At 39.6% G+C, this 23,832-nt stretch overlaps 1 protein-coding gene across 3 annotated transcripts in view; it reads left to right on the forward strand.

Moving 5' to 3' along the window:
- Positions 1-23,832, forward strand: part of TNKS (tankyrase) — a 119,954-nt gene that overhangs the window by 78,157 nt on the left and 17,965 nt on the right. For all 3 annotated transcript variants that reach the window (XM_042451944.1, XM_042451941.1, XM_042451942.1), the window contains 11 exons: positions 1,096-1,187; positions 1,289-1,367; positions 3,485-3,656; positions 8,583-8,662; positions 9,657-9,802; positions 11,715-11,880; positions 18,258-18,477; positions 18,648-18,757; positions 19,792-19,980; positions 20,618-20,855; positions 22,282-22,364. In XM_042451944.1, the coding sequence (XP_042307878.1) occupies positions 1,096-1,187; positions 1,289-1,367; positions 3,485-3,656; positions 8,583-8,662; positions 9,657-9,802; positions 11,715-11,880; positions 18,258-18,477; positions 18,648-18,757; positions 19,792-19,980; positions 20,618-20,855; positions 22,282-22,364 (1,575 nt within the window). The remainder of the gene's footprint in view (positions 1-1,095; positions 1,188-1,288; positions 1,368-3,484; positions 3,657-8,582; positions 8,663-9,656; positions 9,803-11,714; positions 11,881-18,257; positions 18,478-18,647; positions 18,758-19,791; positions 19,981-20,617; positions 20,856-22,281; positions 22,365-23,832) is intronic.

Here is a 23,832-nt window from a genome sequence, read left to right on the forward strand (position 1 = left end):
AATCCTTTACTGTTATTTAAGGTTCATTGGCATTGCCAGAGATCATACTGAATTCTAAATAAGATTCTAGCTTATCCAGGCACTACAGAAGGAGTGGTTTAGGACAGCTTTTTTGCAACCTGGTGTCCTACAAATATATAGGACTATAGCTGCCCTGGCTAACATCTGCTGAGGAATTATGGAAATTGTAGCCCTGTAAATTTAGAAGGCAACATGTTGGGGAAAGCTGGACTAAGCAAAAGGAGCATATGATTCTTTAACCCTTGGCTGGGCTAACCTGCTGTCTAAATCTAGCCTACAATATCTAAACCCAGGTGATAATTGCTATTGTTCCCTTATTTTGGAGCTGGCATTCCTCTGTAGTGATTAAAATAGGTCTGGCCTACTGGGTAATGCTGCTGAGGCCCATTAGTTTAACTCACAGTACTCTTGGCCTCCAATGATATCTTGCTGGCTATCTGGTGGCTTTTTCACATTACACAATTTATAGCACTATGATTCCACTTTAACTGCCATGGCAACACCCTGTGGAGTCTTGGTATTTGTATTTTGTTGAGACACTATTGCTTTCTGAAAGAACTTCTTAATGTCCCCCTCTAGGGGCTAGACGGTAAATAATGGTTGGAAAGGGAATTTGCCTAACGTTTGTAACACCATTTGCTACTAGTCTGGACAGAAACAGGCATACAAGGCTAGAAGAGAAATGAAAAAAAAAGAGCAGTTATGTGTCAACACATCCCCAATAGCTGAGCACATAATGGACCTTCATTTCCTGACCTATAGCAGCAGTTTGCATTACTCAGGAGGGAAGCCCTGGTTCTGTTTACAAAGCACCTTGCCCTTTTGACATAGGGAATTGTTCTGATGCAGAAAAGAATCCTTGGGCTGTATGCTGTTTTCTCCCACTTGCTCATATTTCTTCTTTGGATATCCTGACAAGAGTCCTGCATCCAAACAAGCAAATTATTTGTTGTGCACCCTTAAATTATGCAGGTTAACTGGCACCTTCTCAGCTTATATTTCCAGTACCTGTTGAGTCTTAATTTTCTGCCCTAGACTTAAATTTTCCTAGATTGTCTTTTGCTTTTTTTGCAGCACTGCGCTGTGGCTTCCCTTCACCCTAAGCGGAAACAAGTAACTGAGTTATTGCTTCGGAAAGGAGCCAACGTTAATGAGAAAAACAAAGAGTAAGTCCATCCTTTAAAGTCACAACTTTTGTAGTTATGTGGAACAACCAAACTTCGAAAGCTGCTTACCTGTATCTGAATCTTTCTCGTTTTCAATATAGCTTCATGACTCCTTTGCACATTGCTGCTGAACGAGCTCACAATGATGTAATGGAAGTTCTTCATAAGCATGGGGCAAAGGTAAATATTGAACTGTATCTTAAATTATTCCATGTAGCAAAAAAGTGGTCTTGAGTGTTAGTCCCACAGGTATGCTACATTAGGGAGTATTTTCGTAGTTAACTTCAGTGAAAAGGGTGGGTGTTCAGCACTTTATCTGTTCTCACACAGCCAGATGTAGTTCATAACTTACTGTACAGTGGTACCTTCCCTTATGCGGGGGATCCATTCTGGACCCCCGCATAAGGGAAATTCTGCGTATGCCCACATCGGCTTGCGACACAGGCACACATGCCATTACTCTTTCAGTTGCATCATCTGTTAACTGGCAATGTAAGCCTGAGGGCAGGGAAATGTCTACAGTCATTAACAATTTGTAAGCCGCTCTGATAGCCTTTTGGCTGAAGAGCGGGGTATAAATAAATAGATATTACATTATTGTTATTATTATTATTATTATTATTATTATTATTATTATTATTATATTACATTATTGTTATTATTATTATTATTATTATTATTATTATTACTACTACTACTACTACTACTGCAAAAGTGCAATTCATATGCCCATTCCAGAAAAGTATTACATAACCTTGTAAGTTCAGATGCCTCTCTTTTCTTAACCAGTTATTTCTTCTGCATACATCTGGAAATTGGCCTTCCAAAATTATCCATCTCTAATAAAACATCTTCTACAAAAGCTTATAATTGCACATAGAATCCAAAATTCTCCTGACTTTCTCTTTTCCCCATGCCTTCCAGAACTCTTTACTGACTCTTCCTAACATCTTCCCCAAATTTGTGATTGCCAAGCTTGATGTCTATCAGCATTTTCTTGAACTATCCTACTTTACTAGACTGAGTTTATCTGATTCAGCCTATATGAGAGTACCACTTTATTGCTTTCTGCTCCACACAGCTTCACAAGCCTAAGTGGAATAGTCACTTTTACATCCCAGTGCTAGGTGCCCTCTTAAGGAAATTTGCCTGTAAATTTTTGTTACACTCATGCATGGAAGAAGGAGAGTTAATGATGCTTGACCTTCATATGATCCACAAATCATAGTGTGCAAAAGGCTTGGCAGAGGAATTGATGATGGCCTTTCACTGATTCTTCCTCTCTTGTTGAGGTTTCCCCATGTACAGTTCATAGATATATCCATGTTATGACTGGAATATCACTATGCAAAGGGAACTTGAAGAACCTTTTGAGACCAAAGCTGTGTCCACACTTCAGAAATAATCCAGGTTGACACCACTTTAACTACCACATCTCAGTGTTGTGGAATTCTGGAAACTGTAGATGGTTGTAGCAACAGAGCTCTCCAACAAAGAAGACTAAATGTCTCACGAAACTACAATTCCCCAAATTCCATAACATTGAGCCATGGCAATTCAAGTGTTGTCAAACTGGAATATTTCTGCAATGCGAACACTGCCCAACTGTGCAAAAGAAGTTGTAGATAAGCTTTCATAGACTTTTTCTACTGAGAAAGTAGACCAAGTCTGTGATAGTTTATGCTACAACTTTTTTTCGCAGTTATTTCCAATAGTGATACCAGATCCCTTTGCATATGTACAGAGTTTTTTAAAAAGATAATATTTTCTCAATCCAAGAGATTTGTTTTCTTTTGAACTGACATTTGGGAAATGGAAGTAGGGAGGTCTTTTCTCCAGTATAAAAATGGGGACCACCTTCCCAGAAGAGGGGCCTGCCTTATCAATAAGTTGTCTTCTTTCCCTAAAGAAGTAGTAAAGTTCAGGATTCCTGTTTCCATTTGTTAGATTAATTGCATGTGATTTAATTTTTCTGCAGAACTGTGGAGCATTATTCAACTGCAAAACAAATAATTTCTGCAGCTCCATTTTTATCTCAGTAACAATTTCACTTAATTACCTATTTCTTATAGAATAGATGTCCCTTCAAACTAGTATGTTGGAAAAATTATTTGATCCTATCTTAGCCTATGGTATTTATATCGCAACGCAGTAGGGGCAGTAATAAAATCAGTCTGTTGCATTTTCTTTCTTGGTTTCCTCCCCAGAGAGCTTTCAAGGAGAAATAGGTTTACAGTGTAAAACAATTGCTAATATTCGATATTAGTAAATATATGTTTTTCTGTTCCTCCCCCCAGATGAATGCACTAGACACACTTGGGCAAACAGCTTTGCACAGGGCTGCATTGGGCGGTCACCTGCAGACTTGTCGACTCCTGCTAAATTATGGTTCAGACCCTTCAATAATCTCTTTACAAGGTTTTACTGCAGCACAGATGGGCAATGAAGCAGTGCAGCAGATACTGAATGGTGGGTATTCTGCTGGTTGGTATTAAGTGATGAGTAATTATGACTTCCAGGGAATGTTTTTAATTAACATTTTTAATTAAATGTTCATTTGTTTGTCAGCCTCAAGGTAGCTCCCAGAGTAGCAAAAATATTAAAATAATAATAAAGCATTATAAAACAAAGCAGCAGAACAGCATAAGGCAAAAAAAAAAGCCTCTCTTTCAGACTAGATGTTAAAAGATGTTCACTTAGTGCCAAAAGGAAATCAGAATCAGTGCCATTATACATTTATCAGGAGAATATTGTTTACATTCAAACAACGTCTAGCTGGCAAAAGAAGTTTCATGATACTCAGGTTCAGAGCTACTTGGGGCTCTAAAAGTTAAAACCAGCATTTTTAATTGTCTGAGGGATAGCAACCCGGCCCCCGCCTCAAAAAGGTTGCCTACCCCTGGTTTATAGCACCTCTAAGGATCTGGTCCTGTAAAGGAAAGTACAACTCTTATCTAATATAGAATATATATAGCTATCTGTCTAGGTGAAATAGGTGAGAGAAATATATATTAGGACTGCTGATAATATTTACCAATTTTATTAAAATCAAAAGTAACCCATTGAACAGATTACTAGGAAGAAATGTTCGCTTAGCATTGTGGTATCCTTCTTTCTGATGTGCTGGTGCTTCCTGGCACTAGTTTCCTTCGTCTTAACTCTCCCTATTTTGATTCTCATTTGTCCACACTGGTGTTTAAATCTTATGGGGCAGACAGGCCTATAGCTAGGGCAGTGTGTGCAAGTGAGACTCGGCATAGTGAGGGAAAAGGACAAATGAAAATAATAGAGAAGAACAGTACTAAAATGGTATTAATATTTTTTTCTATGAATGTTGAAATTTTCCCAATCTAAAATCATACAGACTTCCAGAACAAGAGATGCAGAGTGAGGCAAGATTATCTGTGACCTTTGATAGTTCACTTACTTGTCTTTCTCTCCACCTAGGATTTACTTCATTAATTCCCTTTTCAATCTTATACTGGTATTTGCCCTAAGACTAAGCAAGTAGTAAGTTAGAGTTAAATTAATATTTGAATGCTTGTTTTGATGTTTTATGTAAATGGGCATTATAGGGACATAGGTCACAAGGGCTAAAAATAGAAAAGGCTGGGATAATTCACAATTCAAAGAAAATGGCCAGCCATCTAAGATGAGGTAGTTAAAAGCAAAGATAATTCATCTTGCTTCAGGGCATCTGTCTCTGAAAAGTAGTTTGGTAAATATGTCTAATTATCAAAGAAAAATGAAATACAGTTCTCCCTCCATATTTGCGGGTGTTAGGGGAATGAGACCCCCGCAAATATGAAAAAATCATGAATCACCCCCACTCAGAAGCCAGTTAAAGGGAAGGGTGAGCGGGGGAAGAGGGGCAGGAGCTCCTTTCACAACCCTCCCATCTCTTTAATTGGCTCCCTGCCCCTTCTCCTCCCCACCTTCTCCTTGGGCAGCCCAGGGAGAGGATGGGGAAGAGAAGGCAAGAGGTGCCTTGGTCCCTCCGAAACCCTTCTCCTCCCCAATCCTTTCCAAGGGCATCCCAAGGAGACGATCAGGGAGAAGGCAAGAAGTGCCTTAGCTCCTCCAAGACCCTTTTCCTCCCCGATCCTCTCCTTGGGCATCGTGTCACAAAGGTTTCTACTCATTCACAAGCAGCAAGAAAACAATTTGGGCAAGAAGTATTCTTTTGCCTCCCGCTGCCTATTCCCAGCCTGAGACTTAAAGATCTTGCTCTGTTCCGTGGGTAGCCAGAGTCACTGTTATCAAGATACAATGGGGGCAGGAAGAAAATTAAAGAGAAAACAATGGCCCAGTTCCAGGAATACTTACAGGGCATGAGCTTGGGAGTATTGCCCTTGAGCAGCGTGCTAGCCGCATTGTAGTTCCTTGAATGAAGGGTCTGCGATTCTCATTGCAGGCTGGGAATAGGCAGTGGGAGGCAAAATAGGAAAGCCCTATATTAGAGTGAGGAGATAATTGTGGTAGAAATACTTAAAATCATTACCTGACACCATGGAGTTGCAGCTGTGTCAGCGAGGCTTGTTCTATAAGTTTGGATCCCACCCTTAGTTTCTTTGTTGGCCATCTTGTAAAATAGGGACATTATTGTCCTAATTTACAAAGTTTAAGAATAAAATTAATAAGCCTTTGAAAATGCATTAGAATCTAGAACTAGTATGTTATTTGCTCTAAGGTAAATGACGGACTCTGAAGTTTTAATTTTTCACATCACTTACTTTTATTCATTGAGATCATCATTGTGAAAAATTAATATTGGAACAGTTTTAAAACAGTTTCTGATTTATCTTTTTAAAAAGTAGTTTAATAACTGGTTTCATAGTGTAAACAGTAATAATGATTCAGTCTACTGGAGGGTAGCCATGCTAACAGGCGCTGGGAAGTAGTTGTTTTATATCCTACAGAACAGATACTTGGCAGAGAAGGAGGAAATGGGACTGAGTCTAGGGGCTCTCCCTGTAACAGACATAAGATGTTCACATTCACCTAGCCCAGGGGTGGGGAATCTATAGCAATAGCAAGTACATTTCTATACCACTTATCAGTGCACTTAAGCACTCCCTGAGCGGTTTACAAAGTGTAAGCTAATTGCCCCCAACAAGCTGGGTACTCATTTTAGCACCCTCAGGAGGATGCAAGCCTGAGTTGAGTTTGAGCCCTTTTGCTGGTATTGAACTCGCAACCTTATGGCTTATGAATAAGTGGCTGCAGTACAGGTATTTAACCACTGCACCACTAGGGCTCTCCAGGTTCTGACAAACTAACATTCCCATCATACTTCACCACAAACCAAGAAGGAAGTTTTAGCCAGGCTCATGGTTGTAATTCTTCGTACCATCCCCATAAAGGGAGAAGCTGCAATCAAGCCATCGTGAGCCTGGCTAAAACTTCCTTCAGTTTGGCAGATGGTGAGGCATGGTGGGAATGATAGTTCGTTAGAACCTGGAGGGCCTAACAAAACCAAACTGTGAACAGCTCTAGTTGGAGAATCAGAAAGCTGGAGGATCAGAATGAGGAATGATGCATATAAGATATACTTCCTGTCAAGTTAGGTCTGGATATAAATTACTACATTGTAATTTCTAGCTATATAAGGATCAGCATCATTGAAGTATTGGCTATTATTTTTCAAGCATTTAGTTAAATTTATTTTCTCTTCAATACAGTAAAAACACCCATTTACCTCATCATAAATGAACTAACTCTTTTTGTCCAGATATTTGAAATGTTGGACATGACTGTGCCACTTCCCTAAATTGGATTATGCATGATAGTACTTAAGGGTATTTAAGGATAGTATTTACCTTATACATAGACCTCTGACTGGAAGAGTCAGTGTACTATACCTACAGAGGGGCTATACCTAAAGATGAGCTAAAGGTAAAGGTAGTCCCTTGACATGAATGTCTAGTTGTAACCGATTGTAGGTGTGGTGCTCATCTCCATTACTTAAGCCTAAGAGCCAGCATTGCCTGAGGACTACTCTGATGGTCATGTGGCCAGCATTGTTACCTTTCCATTGAAGTGGTACCTATTTATCTACTTGCATTTCCATGCTTTCAGACTGTTAGATTGGCAGAAGTTGAGACTAGTGATAGGAACTCACCCCTCCCTACAGCATTCAGGCCTCAAACTGTCAACCTTCCAATCTTCCGATTATTGAAATTAGTGTCTTAATCACTAAGCCACTGCATCACAGGCTATAGACTCACCTACTCTTTCTCCTCTTTAAAAGAGAATTTCTCCCTGCCTGCCTCAACTATAGGTAGCCATTATGTTAACCTCAGCTTTAACTATGATTGACAGTAACCAGAGTACCATCACAAGCAGAATTTGAAGGAAAAAAACAAAATTGATTTTTTAAAATTTATATCCCGCCTTTTGTGTCCATAATCAAAGCAGCATACAACCTTTAAAAAATACAATATATTCAATTCCCCCCCTTAAAAAAGGATTAAACAATTCCATCCATTAAAATTACAGACGATAAAAATCTAAAAACAATACTACAATAATAAAATAACGGTGGGCATAGTCTTCACTTGTATATGACTGGGGGGGAGCGTTACATGGCCGGGATCTATTCTGGGAATGCCTGCCTCCACAAATCTGGATAAAAACAGTGTGTTTAGCAATCATAGTTTAGACTTGTTGGGCAGTTCCATTCAAGAGGGAAGAGATTGTAATTAGGCTACAAACCTCAACAAAGAGAAAATGAAAATTAAGGGATTTAACACACACACGTTTCTATTTAGTAACAAATAAACCATTTTTGTGTCACACAACCTTATGTAGCACTGTTAACTGCTTCACTTACAACAGCCCATGAGGTAGACTAGCATTATCTCCAAATAGAAGATGGGGCTGAGGCTGACAGATACTGACTTGGTTGCGGTCATCCCATGATCTCACAGGAGACATGAAATTTGAACCAAGATTCTCTAGTTTATAACTGACATTACGATCATGCAGCATTCTGATTTTGAGAGAGAACAATATTTTTCTACCTTAGCTACAAGCAGTGGTGTCCCTGAGGTTCGTGTCACTTGGTGCGGTGTGTGTGAACTACTTTGCCTTCCCCTCCGCCCATACAAACTACTGCAGCTTCCCCAAAGGCCTTCAGGGTCCAGTCTGGCTGCAGGCATGCAAGACCCTGAAGTCTTTCCTCCCTCCCCCCAGCAGCTAGCGCTACTGAGGGAAGCCATGCTGTGGCCTTTGGAGGGCTCATTTAGGGTCCTGTGCAGCTGCTAGGCGAGCAGGAAAATGCCTTCCATTCCCTCTGGATGCCACCCAGTGCAGGCTGCATTCCCCGCACCACTGCTTACAAACTGTTCCTATATATCCAAAATGCTTATACTGTATGTTTCTTGTCTCATGTAGAGAGCACCCCTGTACACACATCTGATGTCGATTATAGACTGTTGGAAGCCTCTAAAGCTGGAGACTTAGAAACTGTGAAGGTATGTTGGGACAACTAAATTCTGTTGTGTATTATATATCACTGACATTTCTTGTACTGCGTAGAAAGACCAATATTTTAGTTTGATCAAAATTACCCGTTTGCTATCTATCGTGGTTGCACATTGGATGTATTTTGTTATACAGTGGTACCCCGGGTTACGAAATTAATTCGTTCCGCCGCCGCTTTCGTAACCCGGAATACTTCGTAAGCCGAAAAAGCCATAGGCGCTAATGGGGAAAAGCCGCGATTTCGTGTGAAATAGCGCCGAAAAGCACCAAAAATTTTTTCGTAACCCGAAAAAACCTTCGTAACCCGGAACAGTTTTTTTAAAGGGATTTTTTTCGTAACCCGGAAATTTCGTAAGGCGGCGCATTCGTATCCCGGGGTAACACTGTATAGCTTGATGATAGGCACGTGTGGGTAACTGCTTAGAAGTCCATTGATAAACACTTTATTTAATATGATATTGGGGTCAGATGGAACTGGATTAAGCCTGGGGGTGGAGTTAAGTAAAATCTCTCAGTGCTTCTTATTTTTGGTGGAAATATGAAAGTGAATTACAGATTATTCTTTATATTAAACAGCAGAGCTGAGTAAGTTGAAGCATGGGGTCTATAATAATATTCCATAATAATTCTTATGAGATATTTCTTTTTTCTTTCAACTCAGTCTTGTGCAAGTGATTAAAATGGTGCAGAATTGCAACCATTTCCATACCTTAGCTTTCCTGCTCTCTGAATTATTTTTGCCATGTTGGTGCATTTTTATTTAATGCATTTATATACCCTTTCAAGCTTCCATAGTAGTTTACAACTGTAAAATATAGAATAAACATTTTACAAAAACAGTTCTTTCTGGTTCATGGCAAGAGCTTCCTGCCCTGAGCTTCCTCAGGCCACACAAGTGTTAAGTAGGGGAAAGTAGAAGTTCATATATGGAAAGCAAGAGTGAGTCTATGATGAATGTCTTTCTTCTTTATTTTCTCCTGACAGCAACTTTGCAGTCCCCAGAATGTGAACTGTAGAGATTTGGAGGGGCGTCATTCAACCCCACTGCATTTCGCTGCAGGTTATAACAGAGTATCGGTAGTGGAATATTTGCTTCATCATGGAGCAGATGTGCATGCAAAAGATAAAGGGTATTTATAACTTTCCATTTATTGTTTTGTGTGTGGCTGGAATGGTTTCCTTCTCAAACTCCTTTTCAGGCTCTGTGGCTGCATTCCAGAGATCCTCTGTAAATGCCACATTTCTTACAGTCAACAAAGGAAAACTAGTCTAAATTTAAACATGTTAACTGCTACCCATTATCGAAAGATGCTATTTTGGAACCATGATTGCTGCCCCAACATTTTATGTGGGAAGTGGGTATGATCAGCATAGTGATGAAACCTGACTCCTCAAATTTGAGACAGCTCTTCCATTTTCTTCTGACAGCTTTAACATAAATATTAAAGAGTAAAGGTGATGGAATAAGTTTTTGCAGTTTCCTGCATGTTGGGAAGCAGTCTTTCATAACTGTCAGAAATTGAACCCTTTAAAATGATCCCTGCCAAATTTTGTAAGTAGCAGAAGGCAACTACATTTAAAACAGTGGAGAAGAATATTGCTGACTTTTAAGCAAAGTTGGCCCTCTTAGGCTGCAGAACAGTGTGACCCATGAGCAAGCACTACTGGCATTGTATAAATCAATTTTTTAGGCACAACAGGAATATCTGGATCTATACTTCAACCATACATTCCGTCACCTTTTGCTGAAAGGGGAGATGAGAAATAGATCAGTAATTAGAGTTAAGTATTAGACTCACATTACATGACCTTTCTTTCCCTAAAAGGGAAAGTAAGAAACAGATGAGCAATTGGTGTGAATATTAGAATTGCTTTCAAAAGTGGCCCAAAATAAAAGGAACAGGGACCCAACAGCAGCATAGTTTTGCCTTTGTCATAGTGTATTACAGTAGGGGAAGGCAACATACAGCCTATCAACTGTATGCACTTCACTCCTCACACCCAGATTTTAAAACCCTTGCTGCCAAATGCCAGTGATGCAGTAGTAGTGACCATAAAACCAAAGTGATCATTTTTACTCTCAGTATTAGATACACAGGGATTTAAAGGAGTATCATGTTCAAAGAAGCCTCATAGAGATGCAGTTCTCCTTTAAAATAATATGTGCCTCCTCATGTGCCTTGCTTAAGAATGGGATATGCATTATTTTTCTTTATTGAAATGAGCTGTTAATCTACAGTTGCTGCTACACTACCAGATTTCAGCAGAATATGACAGCAATGGAGGGGGTAATCATTCTTGACTGGTGCAAGGGAGGAATTGGCCCCTAGACCCACCGAGGTAACCCATTCCTACATACAAGGAGCAGACGTCAGAACATGGTACAATCTGGGAAGCTGCTAATGTCATTTGTATCTTGGATTCTGCTGAACCCTCTATGTGTAAACCACTATTCTTCATTATGGTGCTCTGCAAATGTTTTGGACTGCAACTTGCATTAGCTTCAGCCAGTCTGACTAGTGGGTCAGGATGATGGGAGTTGAAGTCCAAACTATTTGAAAGTCATTGAGTTGGGGAAAAAGTAATCTAAAACTGAAGCCATGAACCTGTAACTAGGCTATCACCTTTCAAATAAAGCTTATAGGATGGCAGAGACAAGGACACATTTTAAAATTATTCTCCACACAGAAAGCTATCTTGTCAGGGTATAGTTTCTCATTGTTGCATGACAAAATACTCATGTCATCATTACCCTGTAAACTGCTTGGCAGGCTGGATTTGGACTTAATAACTCACTCACTGCCTAGACCTGCTCTAGTGTGCAACAATTGGCAGATGCACAGGTGCAGAAAAATTATTATCACAGACATGCAATACATGTGGTAACTGTTTCTTGCATTACCTTGTCTTTAGAGTACTCATTAGGATCTGATACTTAGTTTCTACAGAGTGTTAGATAGGTCCTTAATGATATCATTTGAAAAGACCGGCTAATTATCTTGAAAGATAACTGCAATTTCTATATTTCTCTGTTTAATTTAGTGGCTTAGTACCCCTGCATAATGCCTGTTCGTATGGTCACTATGAAGTAGCAGAGTTACTGGTGAGACATGGAGCTTCTGTCAATGTTGCAGACCTCTGGAAGTTTACACCACTGCATGAAGCAGCAGCAAAGGGAAAATATGAAATCTGCAAGCTTCTTCTAAAGGTATGTGGTTTATAGATCTAGAGCTAGATAATTGAGAATTTTGTTATGTCTTCAGGCATCTAGCTTTGACTTAAAAGGAGCTGGTGCATGTAGCACCCTGTCCAGCATTTCTGTAGAATTTTCTTGAAGGTAGTACTGTACTAACACTGTTGTTAAAAAATACCGTGTATACTTGACTATAAGTAAAAAAAATATCCCAAAAATTAACCCTAAAATCCTGGGTCAACTTATATACAACTCAGTACAGTAATACTGCTTAGAAAGGTCCTTAAAGAAGCACCATTCCTGTGTGCCTCAGCAGTGATTTCTGAAAGAGCTGCCCAGGCAAGAGTGTGCGTGTGTGTGCATGTAAAAGAGGTGATTCCCTTCCTAATCATATGTTAAAACCTTCTTTCCCCATCAAACACCCCATTTAACTCCATTTCCTTCCCTTCACAATCCCATGTTAAAACCTCCTCCAACACTGGGAAGTGGTGTTAGGTGGTCAGGAGAGGTCCAGAGAAGAAGGAGGGAGGGAAGTGATATTTCCCCTTTAGATCCTTTATTACATGCCCCTAAGTTTTACCCTTGGCTAATCCACGGGTCATATCAAAATCCATGATTTTGGCCCTAAAACCTTCCCTTGATTTATACATGAGGTTGACTTGTACACAAGTACAGTTGACCCTTGACATCCACAGGGGTTAGGGGCACAAGCCCCCCCCCCCGGATGAAAGTCAAAATTCGTGAATAAAGTGGGGATGAGAGCAGTGCGCGCCCCCATCTCCCTTCCAAAGCCTCAATCAGCTCTAGCAAGCTTTCTGAGGCGCTGGAGGTTCAGGGGAGCTCTCTGAAGCTTTGGAATGGCAGGAAGGAGGGTGCATTTGCTTTCCCCAAACCCTTTCCCAAGGCAGAGAGCTGTCTGGGGAAAGAGGCAGCTCTCCATCCTGGAAAGGGGTGGGATTGGTGTGCACACCCTTCCCAGCTTCTTCCTCCTGGGAGAAAAGCCCTGGAGGGATGATGAGGAGGAGTGCATGTGCAGCGGCCTTGATCTCGTGAATATTCGAAACCGTGAGTGTCAATACTGCAAATGTTGAGGGACAACTGTATATATAGTAGTGCTTGTAATGATTAATAAATGCATTTAGTTGCTTGAAATTAATCAGAAATAAATCTGTTTGGCATTGAAGAGATGAGATAATTAATTTCTAAAGCTGAGTAATCTCCAACTGTTCTATACTTTAGTTGTATGATAAACATCTTATGATTATTGCCTCATGTGTAACTCCAATAGCCACCATTGTGAAGACAAGCTGAGGCACATGCTAGTTTCTTTTGTTCAGGCTCCTGGCTTAAAGAAGTGTTTTTCTATTATTACATGGAAGTAAGAATTTGATCGGAATTTGATGCCGGAGTCTACAGAAGTAAAACATTATGTCTTGGGGAAACTTCCTCATTACAATCCTGGCATTTTGGATTCAGATTACAATGTGAAAGTTCTGAATATGTCCACTTGTAACAAAGCTTTGAAGTGCTAAAATAAATGAGAGCTGGAACAGACCGACTCTATAAGCAACCATCCGAGCGGCTTGGGAGCATGGTGCTCATACGCCGCATGCTCCCACGCCGCCCTGAAGCCACCTTGATGTTGGGTGGCCACCCAAATGTGGGCGGCTTCAAGATGGTGCGACATTTAGATGCCACACCCGCTGCAGTGTCTGGAAGCCACCTTTGGGCCACGGCCCCAATCCATCTTCAGAAGGGACAGCTTCAAGCCACCCCTTTAGCCTGTCTATTTCGCCCCTGAGTTAGGAAAGTGAAAGGTGAAAGTAACTGATTACTTGTCTACCATCTATGATGTTAGAGCACAGGAACATAGGATATGCAAAAATCTCAATGGAAAATCTGAGTCCAGTACAGGTTCTTTGCAAATATGCAGAGAGGTTTACTGGATTCTTTGTCTTGATTTTTTCTCTGGATTCTTTGTTTGTCATAGGAGAATAAAAAATTCCTAACAGTGTTTAATCTGACCAACATTTTGATTCCTAAACTCTTACCATCCAGATAACCCTGGGAAGCTCATAAATAGAATGTATGTGGACATAGTCCTTCCCTCTTCCCTTCACTAGTATTGACAGGGACAATGTTAGTCCACCTGTGCCATTCATTTGATGTTCATGGTTTGCTAATTGTGTGAATTAGAGGTAATTTTTTCTGGTACCTCCCAACGAGCACATTTTGGAACTAATTTTGTGAACCTTATCTCTTCAGAAGCTAGTTTTGCAGAAGAAATTGTCATAATAGGATAGAGATTGTCTGCTCTATCAAATTATCTACACAGTTCCTTGTGATGTGAAGGTGTGGCACTATCCATTTAACATCTGGATTCTTCAGTATGCTGAGATTTATTAGTTTTTCTGAAAATCAAAACATCTGTATTTCTATTTGTAGCTGGCAGCAAGTAATTTCTTACTAAGGCTTTTCACTTGTTGCCATGGTATCAGAATTCCTGTTCTGGAAGGCATCTGTAGCCATCAGTTAATTTGGTGTTTTTTTAAAGGACACTTTTGATATGGACAATTTAAAAAATTGTATTTACTACTGGATCTGTTGAGGGAAATCAGAATTGGGTTTTTTTTAAGAGAACAATCAAAGAAACAACTTTCTTTCTTTCTTTCTTTTTTTCTTCTTTTCTCTGAATTTTTGTATAATATACTCACCTTGATCCAGCAAGGAGGACAGACTAGTATGCAGCTGATTTGGGTGTCTTTCCAGACACAATATTCATCTCATCAATTTAATGCTGTGTTTGCTGTAGATGGTGCTGCATATTCACATCTAGGGACGACTCATCACATGCAGTAAAGTGTTCCTAGAGCTGGAGCAGGGCCAATTCATTTTAATACCACTGAGCTGCCTAATCAGGCTGAAAGATGAAAATAATTGAATGGTTTAAACAGAAGAAAGCTGATTTAGTTCTCTGTAGAAAATGCATTTCAGGCAACGGGAATTTCACTGTTTAAACCACAATATATTTAAAGAAGATTTGGTATGATAAAATACAATGCAGTGAAGGCTCGTGTCTTCTAACAAAAGATATTTTGATGATTAAGTCAGGCTATGTGTTTCTAAGAGGAAATATTGAGGAGAGAAGATTGACAGGTAGTGGTGGATTTGAACTTAATATTGGACTTGAAACTTTTCTGAGTGAGAATGATTTTATTGTTGAAGAATTATTGACTGGAGATTTCACTGGGCTCATGAGCCTCAAGGTAGACAGAACAAGAGATTAATGCTGAAACACAGTGTGCTAAACATGGGTTTAAGAGGTGAGTGATAGTGAGATATTTATTGGGTTGCGAGAAGTACTAGGACTATCTGTTTATCTTGGATTTATTTATTTACATATTAAAATAGACCCTGCTCTGAGGATCTTAGAGTGGCTTACAGTAATGTTAATTTGAACAGTCGAAAAGAATCTGAAACAGTAACACTAATTTAAAAGGCTAAAAACATTTAATTTAAAGCTAAAATGGTTTAATTTAACATACAAAATAGAACAGTTCAAGAAAAGACATTTAAAATGTGCACATTTGGACAAAATCAATAATGCCCCTAAAGCTTTAATAAGTAATCACGAATGACAGCAGCATTGGCACTGAATGTACTGTGTATATACTCATCTATAAGTCTAAAAATTTATACCCAGTATTGACCCCTAAATCCCAGGTCGACGTATTTATGGATCAATATGATGATGTGATAGCAGCTCTTTTGGATTTCCCCATTCAGTGGAAGATAGTTTCTTTTTCTCTTGAGCCAAGCAGAAAGTGTCCTGAGTGATTAACTGCTGTTAGACAAACAGAGACCCAAGATAGTTAGTTTCTTTTTCTCTTGCGCCAAGCAGAAAGAATCCTGAGTGATTAATTGTTTTTAAATAAACAGAGACACCCCCCCCTCCCATCTGTACTGGCTGGCTGAAACCAATGTTACAAACAGCCTCAATTAGAGTCTTTCTTGCTGTATGCACACATACACACACTGAGGAGCCTCCAGGTTTTACCCTCAACTCATCCATGAATCATTGCAAAATCCATACTTTTGGCCCCAAAACCTGCCCTCAACTTATACATGAGGTCAACGTATAGTCAAGTATATATGGTATATGATAAATAAATAATAAATATATAATTTTTGGGTCCATACAGACAGGCCAGAATAAAGCTGCTTTGGGTCACTTTGGAGGTATGCTGTTTAAATGATGCATGCGTCCTAAGAGGCCGGAAGCTGCGCCAAAGCCACACTCCAGTCCTAAGGACTGGAGCACAGCTTTGGCGCAGCTTCTGGCCTCTTAGGATGCATGCAACATTTAAACAGCATACCTTCAAAGTGACCCAAAGGAACTTTATTTTGGCCTGTCTGTATGGGCCCATATTTCTTTTATACTGTACATTGTCTTTCTTCTGGTATGTACCTTCTCTGCAGAGATTGTTCAGTACATTTTTTTCTGTTTTTGTAGTGTTGATTAGTTTATATCTTTTTTTCAGAATGTGTTTTATTATTTCTAATATAAGATTAGATTTTTGATTGTACAGAGAAATGATTTTTATTGTTGTTGTCCATGTTGCTGCTAGCTGTCTTTCTTGTAAAATGATTCCAACAACATTAAGGCAGTAACTTCTTTTAGTGATCCAGATTGCAGTTGTGTATAATACAGATCAAATCAATATATGTATTTCCTAATTCTGAAATTTGCCCTGCTTTTGCTTTTGCTTATGTTATATTTTTCTTTAAAAAGGCAGTTAAGCATAAAATCTAACCCATCTTAAATTTACTCATTCTTGTTCTAATAGCCTGTTATCCAAATATTTCCCTATGCAGCCTATTTTACATACATAAAGCTAATATTTGCAGTTTTCCACATATCACTGAACTCCAACTCCCTGGCCATCTTGAATTTATAGAAGTTGAAGTCCAGTAGCAAGTGGAAAACCCTGTCTTCCCATTCTAGCTTTAAGTTAACTTTTTAAATAAAACTTGGCCCCACAGATGCAGTCTCATATGTTGGCTATTCCTGAGAGCATGTTAACCTAGAACTATGCGATTGGGAACTAGACCCAAAAGAGAGCACAGTTTAGGATTACTAATCAATGTGTCTCCTTGCATGTTCATGGGTGGCATATCTCCCAATACAACATGCTCAAATTTGAATAATGGGGAAAATGAGGACTGTTACTATTATGTATTACTGGGGGCTCTGTGGGCATAGCTGTCTGACCAGCACTGTTAAAAAAGGATATTGCAGAAGAAAAGCCTCTGATCTTTTCTTGAATATGCTGCCATTGTAGATTAGTTTCTCTTTTGAATAATGCCAAAAACCTAGCGACAGCACTAGCTGCACACCTCCAAGTACTCATCTTGCATCACCTTCCCCAAGTAGGTTTTGTACTGAGAAGACATCTTTCTGCTGAAGAATTTATAAGTACCACTTCTCAGAGATACCACTTTTGCAGAAGGCTGGTGTATAAATCATAATAATACTAAAGCTAAATTAAGTTTCCTTTTTGCTCAATTTACATAATCTGAATTTACATAGGGATATGAGCTGACAAGCTTTCAGGTGTTGGAGAAGAGCGAATATCTACTTTTCTACCCCTAGGACCACTGCAGGTTTCATCCCTTCCCCAAATTTGGTTTCTTAAAAATGTTCCTGGAGTGGGAAACAAGATGCAGGGGAGCTGTGATATATTTTAAAAGGGAATCACTCTTCTCATGGGTTTCCGGTTATAATTTTTCTATTAAGGTCTAGAGTCCACAGAAAGTGAGGGTCACATGTTGCCTACTTTGGCTGACTGTAATTTATACGTGCACTTCATATATCTTTATATTTGGACTTAAATGAACTTAATGGCCACATTTGTGAACTTCGTTTTCCTCTTTCAATGTTTGTAGAATTTAAATTTATGAATCTGTGCACAAGATGAATTGTGGCCTATGTTTTTAGATATGAATGGGATTCCTCGCTACCTATCTGCCCTTTCGGGGGAGGGGAGAATTGGCTTAAACTCAGGTACATTTGTGTATCTGGATGTTTGCATAGCCTCCCCTCATCCACTCTGTCTAAATTTAGATTGTACATTTTGTGTTAGGGCCTGTCTTTCTTTTTCTGCTTAAAGTGCCATGTGTGGTGAATCTACAAACTTTGAAAGAGGAAAACAAAGTTCACAAATGTGGCCATTAAGTTCATTTAAGTCGAAATATAAAGATATATGAAGTGCGTAAACACTAAAGTACAGATGGCACATACCATTTTGTTTGCGAGAGTAGGGCAGGGAGAAGAAGGAAAACCAGTCTGCTTTTGATTTCTGCTAGTAAACAGTAGAAATTGTTGTTTATAGCATGGAGCAGATCCAACAAAAAAGAACAGAGATGGCAATACACCACTAGACCTAGTGAAGGAGGGAGACACAGATATACAGGATCTTCTGCGAGGTGATGCTGCCCTACTGGATGCTGCTAAAAAGGGTTGCCTGGCACGAGTTCAGAAACTGTGTTCACCAGAAAACATCAATTGTAGAGATACCCAGGGACGAAATTCCACCCCACTGCATCTTGCTGGTAAGTAGTTGCATAATTTATTCACACAAAATTGCCTTAGAAACTGTCACATCCACTCAAACAGCCATATGATGAATGTAACAGGAAATGAGAGTTTAAAAATTCCAGTGATTTTATTTAACTGCTGAGTTTTCTGTTAATACATTGTTGTTGTTGTTATTTTAATATAGCTGGTTACAATAATTTGGAAGTTGCTGAATATCTTTTAGAGCATGGTGCTGATGTCAATGCACAAGACAAAGGAGGATTAATTCCACTGCATAATGCAGCATCCTATGGGGTAAGCAGTATTTGCTAATGTTTTATTTTCAAGATTTGTTTCCTGTCTTTCTGTAATCAGTGCAATTTAGTGCAGAACAGTAGAAAAATAAATAATAATAGCCATTAGTAAAACAAACAGCAAAGAAGGCAGCCTAAGATAAGCTGTCTACAGAAGTTTGCCAACGTAAAATTTTGGTGTCAGCTGGCAGCTTCTAATTACTACCATTCTTCTTGTAAATTAGCATGACTATCAAATACCAAATAAATTTCCCCACCATAACTATCCCACTGAATTGAGATAAATAGGCAATTTACCAGTTGTGGAGAGATCATGTAGCACCTTTGAGATTAACTGAAAGAAAAAAAAAAATTGACAACCTGAGCTTTTGTAGACTTCAGTCTACTTCTTCAGATGCATTGGTGCTCTGTAGTAGTACAACAATTTGGTAGGCTGCTGGTTGAAAATTTAATAATTTTGTCAGAAAACAGAGCAATTAGATATTTGTCAGGAAGTAGACGAATGAGATATTTCTCACTGTTTAGCAGAGTAGTAGAGAAGACTAGTTTAAAGCAGATCCATGAATACTTTTTGAATTATTGAAGATTATTTGTTTTCACATATGACCTGTGTTGAAACCTAGGACCAGATCAGATTTTATGGTGGTGAGAGGGATTCCTGGCCTCCTTCATAATGTTTCTTAATTGCATTCAAAGTGCCATCATTATTCAGTGTCTGTTGAGGAGCATTGATACAGACAGGTGTATCCACCTGCATTAGGATAGCTCCAGGTTAATTGTAACCGAATAACGTTAGAGGGGCACAGACAGTCTTAGATTGTAGTGTGCTGTACTTTGCATAGTGCCTTTGTACTACCTATGCATATATTTATTCATATAGGTATACATAGTTGCAATGCCTTAATAAGTTTTCAGCGCTGGAGCATCCATCTATCTTGGAGTTCTAAATGCATAACAAGTCAACTGAGAATTTTAACTTTTACTTTTTACTATGAATGTTACTGTACTCTTTGTTTTATTCTTCCCCTCTCCCAGCATGTAGATATAGCAGCTTTGCTGATTAAATACAATACCTGTGTAAATGCTACAGATAAATGGGCATTTACACCATTGCATGAAGCAGCACAAAAAGGAAGGACACAACTGTGTGCTCTCCTACTAGCTCATGGAGCAGATCCAACAATGAAGAATCAAGAAGGCCAAACGCCTTTGGATCTGGCTACAGTAAGTTCTTTTTGAAAACAAGCAAGAGCTATTTCCATACTGCTATCCAATAATTGGTGTAGTGCCCTTTTATGTACTTTTATGTCCTGATACTTATCCAAGGAGCTCAGTGGTGGCATATGCGGAATTGAACTGACTCTGTCCCCTTAGGATTGTATATTTAGGATGAGTTTGTGTTATTTATTCAGCATTAGTCTGGGCCTCACCAGACTAAATCTGACACTTCATTTGCTACACTCTGTTGGCTGTCATGTTTAACATTATTGGCAAGGTAGAACTGTGAAGTCAACAGGAAAAACAATGTCATCACTTAAAATGTTAGCATAACCGACCTAATAATGTGTTCCTTTGAGAAAGCTAAAATGCATTTTAAAATCATTCATCAAAATATGAGTTTTCACACTGCAAGATTTTCAAAAAACAATAAATATCTTTCCAAGTCCAAAACAGTGAAAGCATCTATATTTAGCATCAAAGCTTGGTGTTACTGATGTTCACCCACTTAAACCCACTTCAAGAATAATGCCTTTTTCTGAAACTGAAGTTTTCTATTTTTCATGGATCTTCAAGAAACAACTGATCATTCATTTCTGTTTTTTAAATGCTACTTTCTTAATAATCTTTTTTTTTTTTCCAGGCTGATGATATCCGAGCCCTGCTAATTGATGCAATGCCACCAGAGGCTTTGCCAACCTGCTTTAAACCTCAGGCTACTGTAGTTAGTGCCTCTATCATTTCACCAGCATCAACTCCTTCCTGTCTTTCTGCTGCCAGTAGCATAGATAACCTTGCAGGACCTCTAGCAGAAATTGCAATGGGAGGTGCATCAAATGCTGGTGATGGAGCAGCAGGAACAGAGAGGAAGGAAGGAGAAGGTAACTTTGTTGATTCTGCAAACACACTGAGACAGCAATCTTAAACACATTTACTAGGAGTCAGTGCCTATTACATGAGTGGGCAACTTGTCCTCCAGATGTTTGACTCCAGTTCCCATCAGTCCTATCCAGTGTAACCTGTAGTGAGGAATCATGGGAATTGCTCTCTGACAACTTGGGGGGAAAGTTACCCTCCCCCACCCTAGTTTACCATGGGCCTGACACCTGAAAACATATATAGAATTGCACTGTAAGTACTGCAGTTTCTTGCATTATCCTTAAAGGTGTCTTTGACCATGTCCTTCAATGCATTGCCCAAGTATGTACATTCTTGCTGGGCTGCATAGTTCAAAGCTGCATTTGAGATGAATGACTTACAGAGAAATGTATACAGCCCTGTTTAATGGGGGGGAAATTGAATCTCTTTCTTCCCAATATATTTTAAATGATGAGTTGCTGATTTTGGATTTTAAATGAGTAAAAAAAAACTATATATTTTCTCCTTGCTGCCTGTATGGGAAAATTATTGAATATATGGAGAACTTGTAAAACATTTTTTTAAACAAATCTTCTGATGGTTGTTTAGAGGGAGCCAGTACATTTTTGCATGTTTACTTTGCTGCCAGCCATTGGAAAACACTCCTCACATGTGAGTTGATATAAAGTCACAGGAGGATATTCATGGAAGAGAAGGGGGCACTGAGTATGCAGAAATTCCATATAAAGATGCAGTTACTTAGTCTTCTGTGAATAACTTGCTCCAGCATTATGTTACCTATGTAGTCCTTTGAGTGGCTAAATACACCAAGTATATAAATCAGAGTTTTTGAAGAATTCATTAATAATTTGAATCTATATTATGAAAAAAAGAAAAGGGGAAAAACACTCAACAAAAATAAATCTTGTATTCCATTCTTTATATTTAGGGTTTTTATCTTAGTTGCGTTTTAAAGTGAAGTTTTTCAAATTATAAGATGGTTTCCTCCCCCCCCCCATCCCTACAGGGGGCTGGTCAGCAGTGGCTGACATAGGCCAAAATCCCACCCCTTTTTAACATAGCATAAATATATGCTAGAGTAGTTATGTCAGATGTCATAGTTGTGTTACCAACTGCACAAAAGGCATCACATCCTCAAGTTCATCCATTATACAATGATAGTTAGATTTCTAGCCACCCAAAAGTGAGAAAGGGGTCTGTGTGTGTCTTGGCAGAACAGTTCTCTGCACTGGAATTGCACTTGTGTAACCTGAGACAGCACAATCATTTGCACAGTGGATTTTGCACTAGTGTAGTCCCCTGACCAAATCCCAACCATAGGATTTAATGTGAAATGAGAGAGGTAACAGGAGTCCATCTTTGGACATTTTTTTAGTATGTGCCCAGTGTCTCTTGTTAAAGGATACAGTGACGTGTCTCTTATTCTAGTTGTTGGACTTGACATGAACATCAGCCAGTTCTTGAAAAGCCTTGGTCTGGAACATCTGCGGGATATCTTTGAAACAGAACAGGTACAATTTATTGTACTCCAAATCACTGTTATTTTTGTATACATCTTATGTCTGGAATAGATATAGTAGGAGATATTGGCTAAAAGGGTCTGGTCCTACCATTGGGCAGAATGAGGTGGCCACCTGGAACGATGAATATTGCCAGAGATAGAGAGAGGTGCTTGTGGGGTTTTCTGCATCATGTATTAGAATAATTAGGCTGGCTTTGGAAGTGTGTACCTTGACCTGGGAAGAGATAAGTTCTCTTATCTGAAGAAAGAAGGCTTTGAGGTTTTAGCTTCTCATTCAGTATCATCATATGCTTTCCAGACTGAGGCAACATTCAGCAGCACGTGATTTGGTGCAACACCTGGTTTTCAAGACAATAAGTGAAAAAACTAAAAGAACAGGTCTTTGAATCCCAGCCATTAGATTGAATCCAGACTTGTGCTCAGCATAGCCCTGCTTTTGCTAAAGGAAGAGAATGAAATACAGTGGTACCCTGGGTTACGAAATTAATTCGTTCCGCGGCGCCCTTCGTAACCCGAAATCTTTCGCAACCCGAAAAAGCCATAGGCGCTAGCGCTGGAAGCCGCGATTTCGTGTGAAAAAGCGCCGAAAAGCACCAAAAATTTTTTTCGTAAGCCGAAAAAAAAAACATAACCCGGAACAGTTTTTTCCTATGGAATTTTTTCGTATCCCGGAAATTTCGTAACGCGGTGCTTTCGTATCCCGGGGTACCACTGTAATAGTGTTTCTCAGGATTTGCTCTGCAGAGTTGAGGGACCCTGTGGGACAGTATGGGTGGTAAAACTGGAGGCCCTAACTGTCATCGTTCGGCCTCTGAGGAAGAGAGAAGGCTGGCCCAGTACCATCAGGGGCTGGCCTGAAGACAGAGGCTCCTCCCTCCCTAACTGTCATCGTTCGGCCTCTGAGGGAGAGAGAAGGCTGGCCCAGTACCATCAGGGGCTAGCCTGAAGACAGAGGCTCCTTCCTCCCTAACTGCCCGCCCGCCCGCTTTCCACCTGGGCAGGAGCGGCCCAGAGAGACTCTTCCTTGTCACCGGAGCCCCTATACCATCAGGGAGGAGTGCCAAGGACAATTGCCTGGTGCCGCCGTTGTGGACTTTCTGGAGGGAGGGAGATTGAGGAGAGGGGTGTAGCTAGTATTGTCAGGAGTTTGTTGGACATGGTTTGTAATTGGCTTGGTGAGGGAGAGGGAGGTGCGGCTGTGTTAAGAGGGGCTCCCATTGGAGTAGTGTGGGACAAGGGGAGATATAGCGGTAGGAGAGTGGAGTTGTATCGTAAGGGAAGGCGGGATTTTGATTTTTAATCTGTGATCTGTATTGTATTATATCTGTAATCTGTACTGTATCGTATTTTCATTTTGTTTTGTAAACCGCCGTGATCATAGGAACGGCGGTATATAAATAAAATTTCAATCAATCAAATCAATCAAAGGGCAAATTGGTGAGAGTTGCTGCCTTACT

The sequence above is a fragment of the Sceloporus undulatus genome, chromosome 2 (genome assembly GCF_019175285.1).
Source record: "Sceloporus undulatus isolate JIND9_A2432 ecotype Alabama chromosome 2, SceUnd_v1.1, whole genome shotgun sequence".
NCBI lineage: Eukaryota > Metazoa > Chordata > Lepidosauria > Squamata > Phrynosomatidae > Sceloporus > Sceloporus undulatus.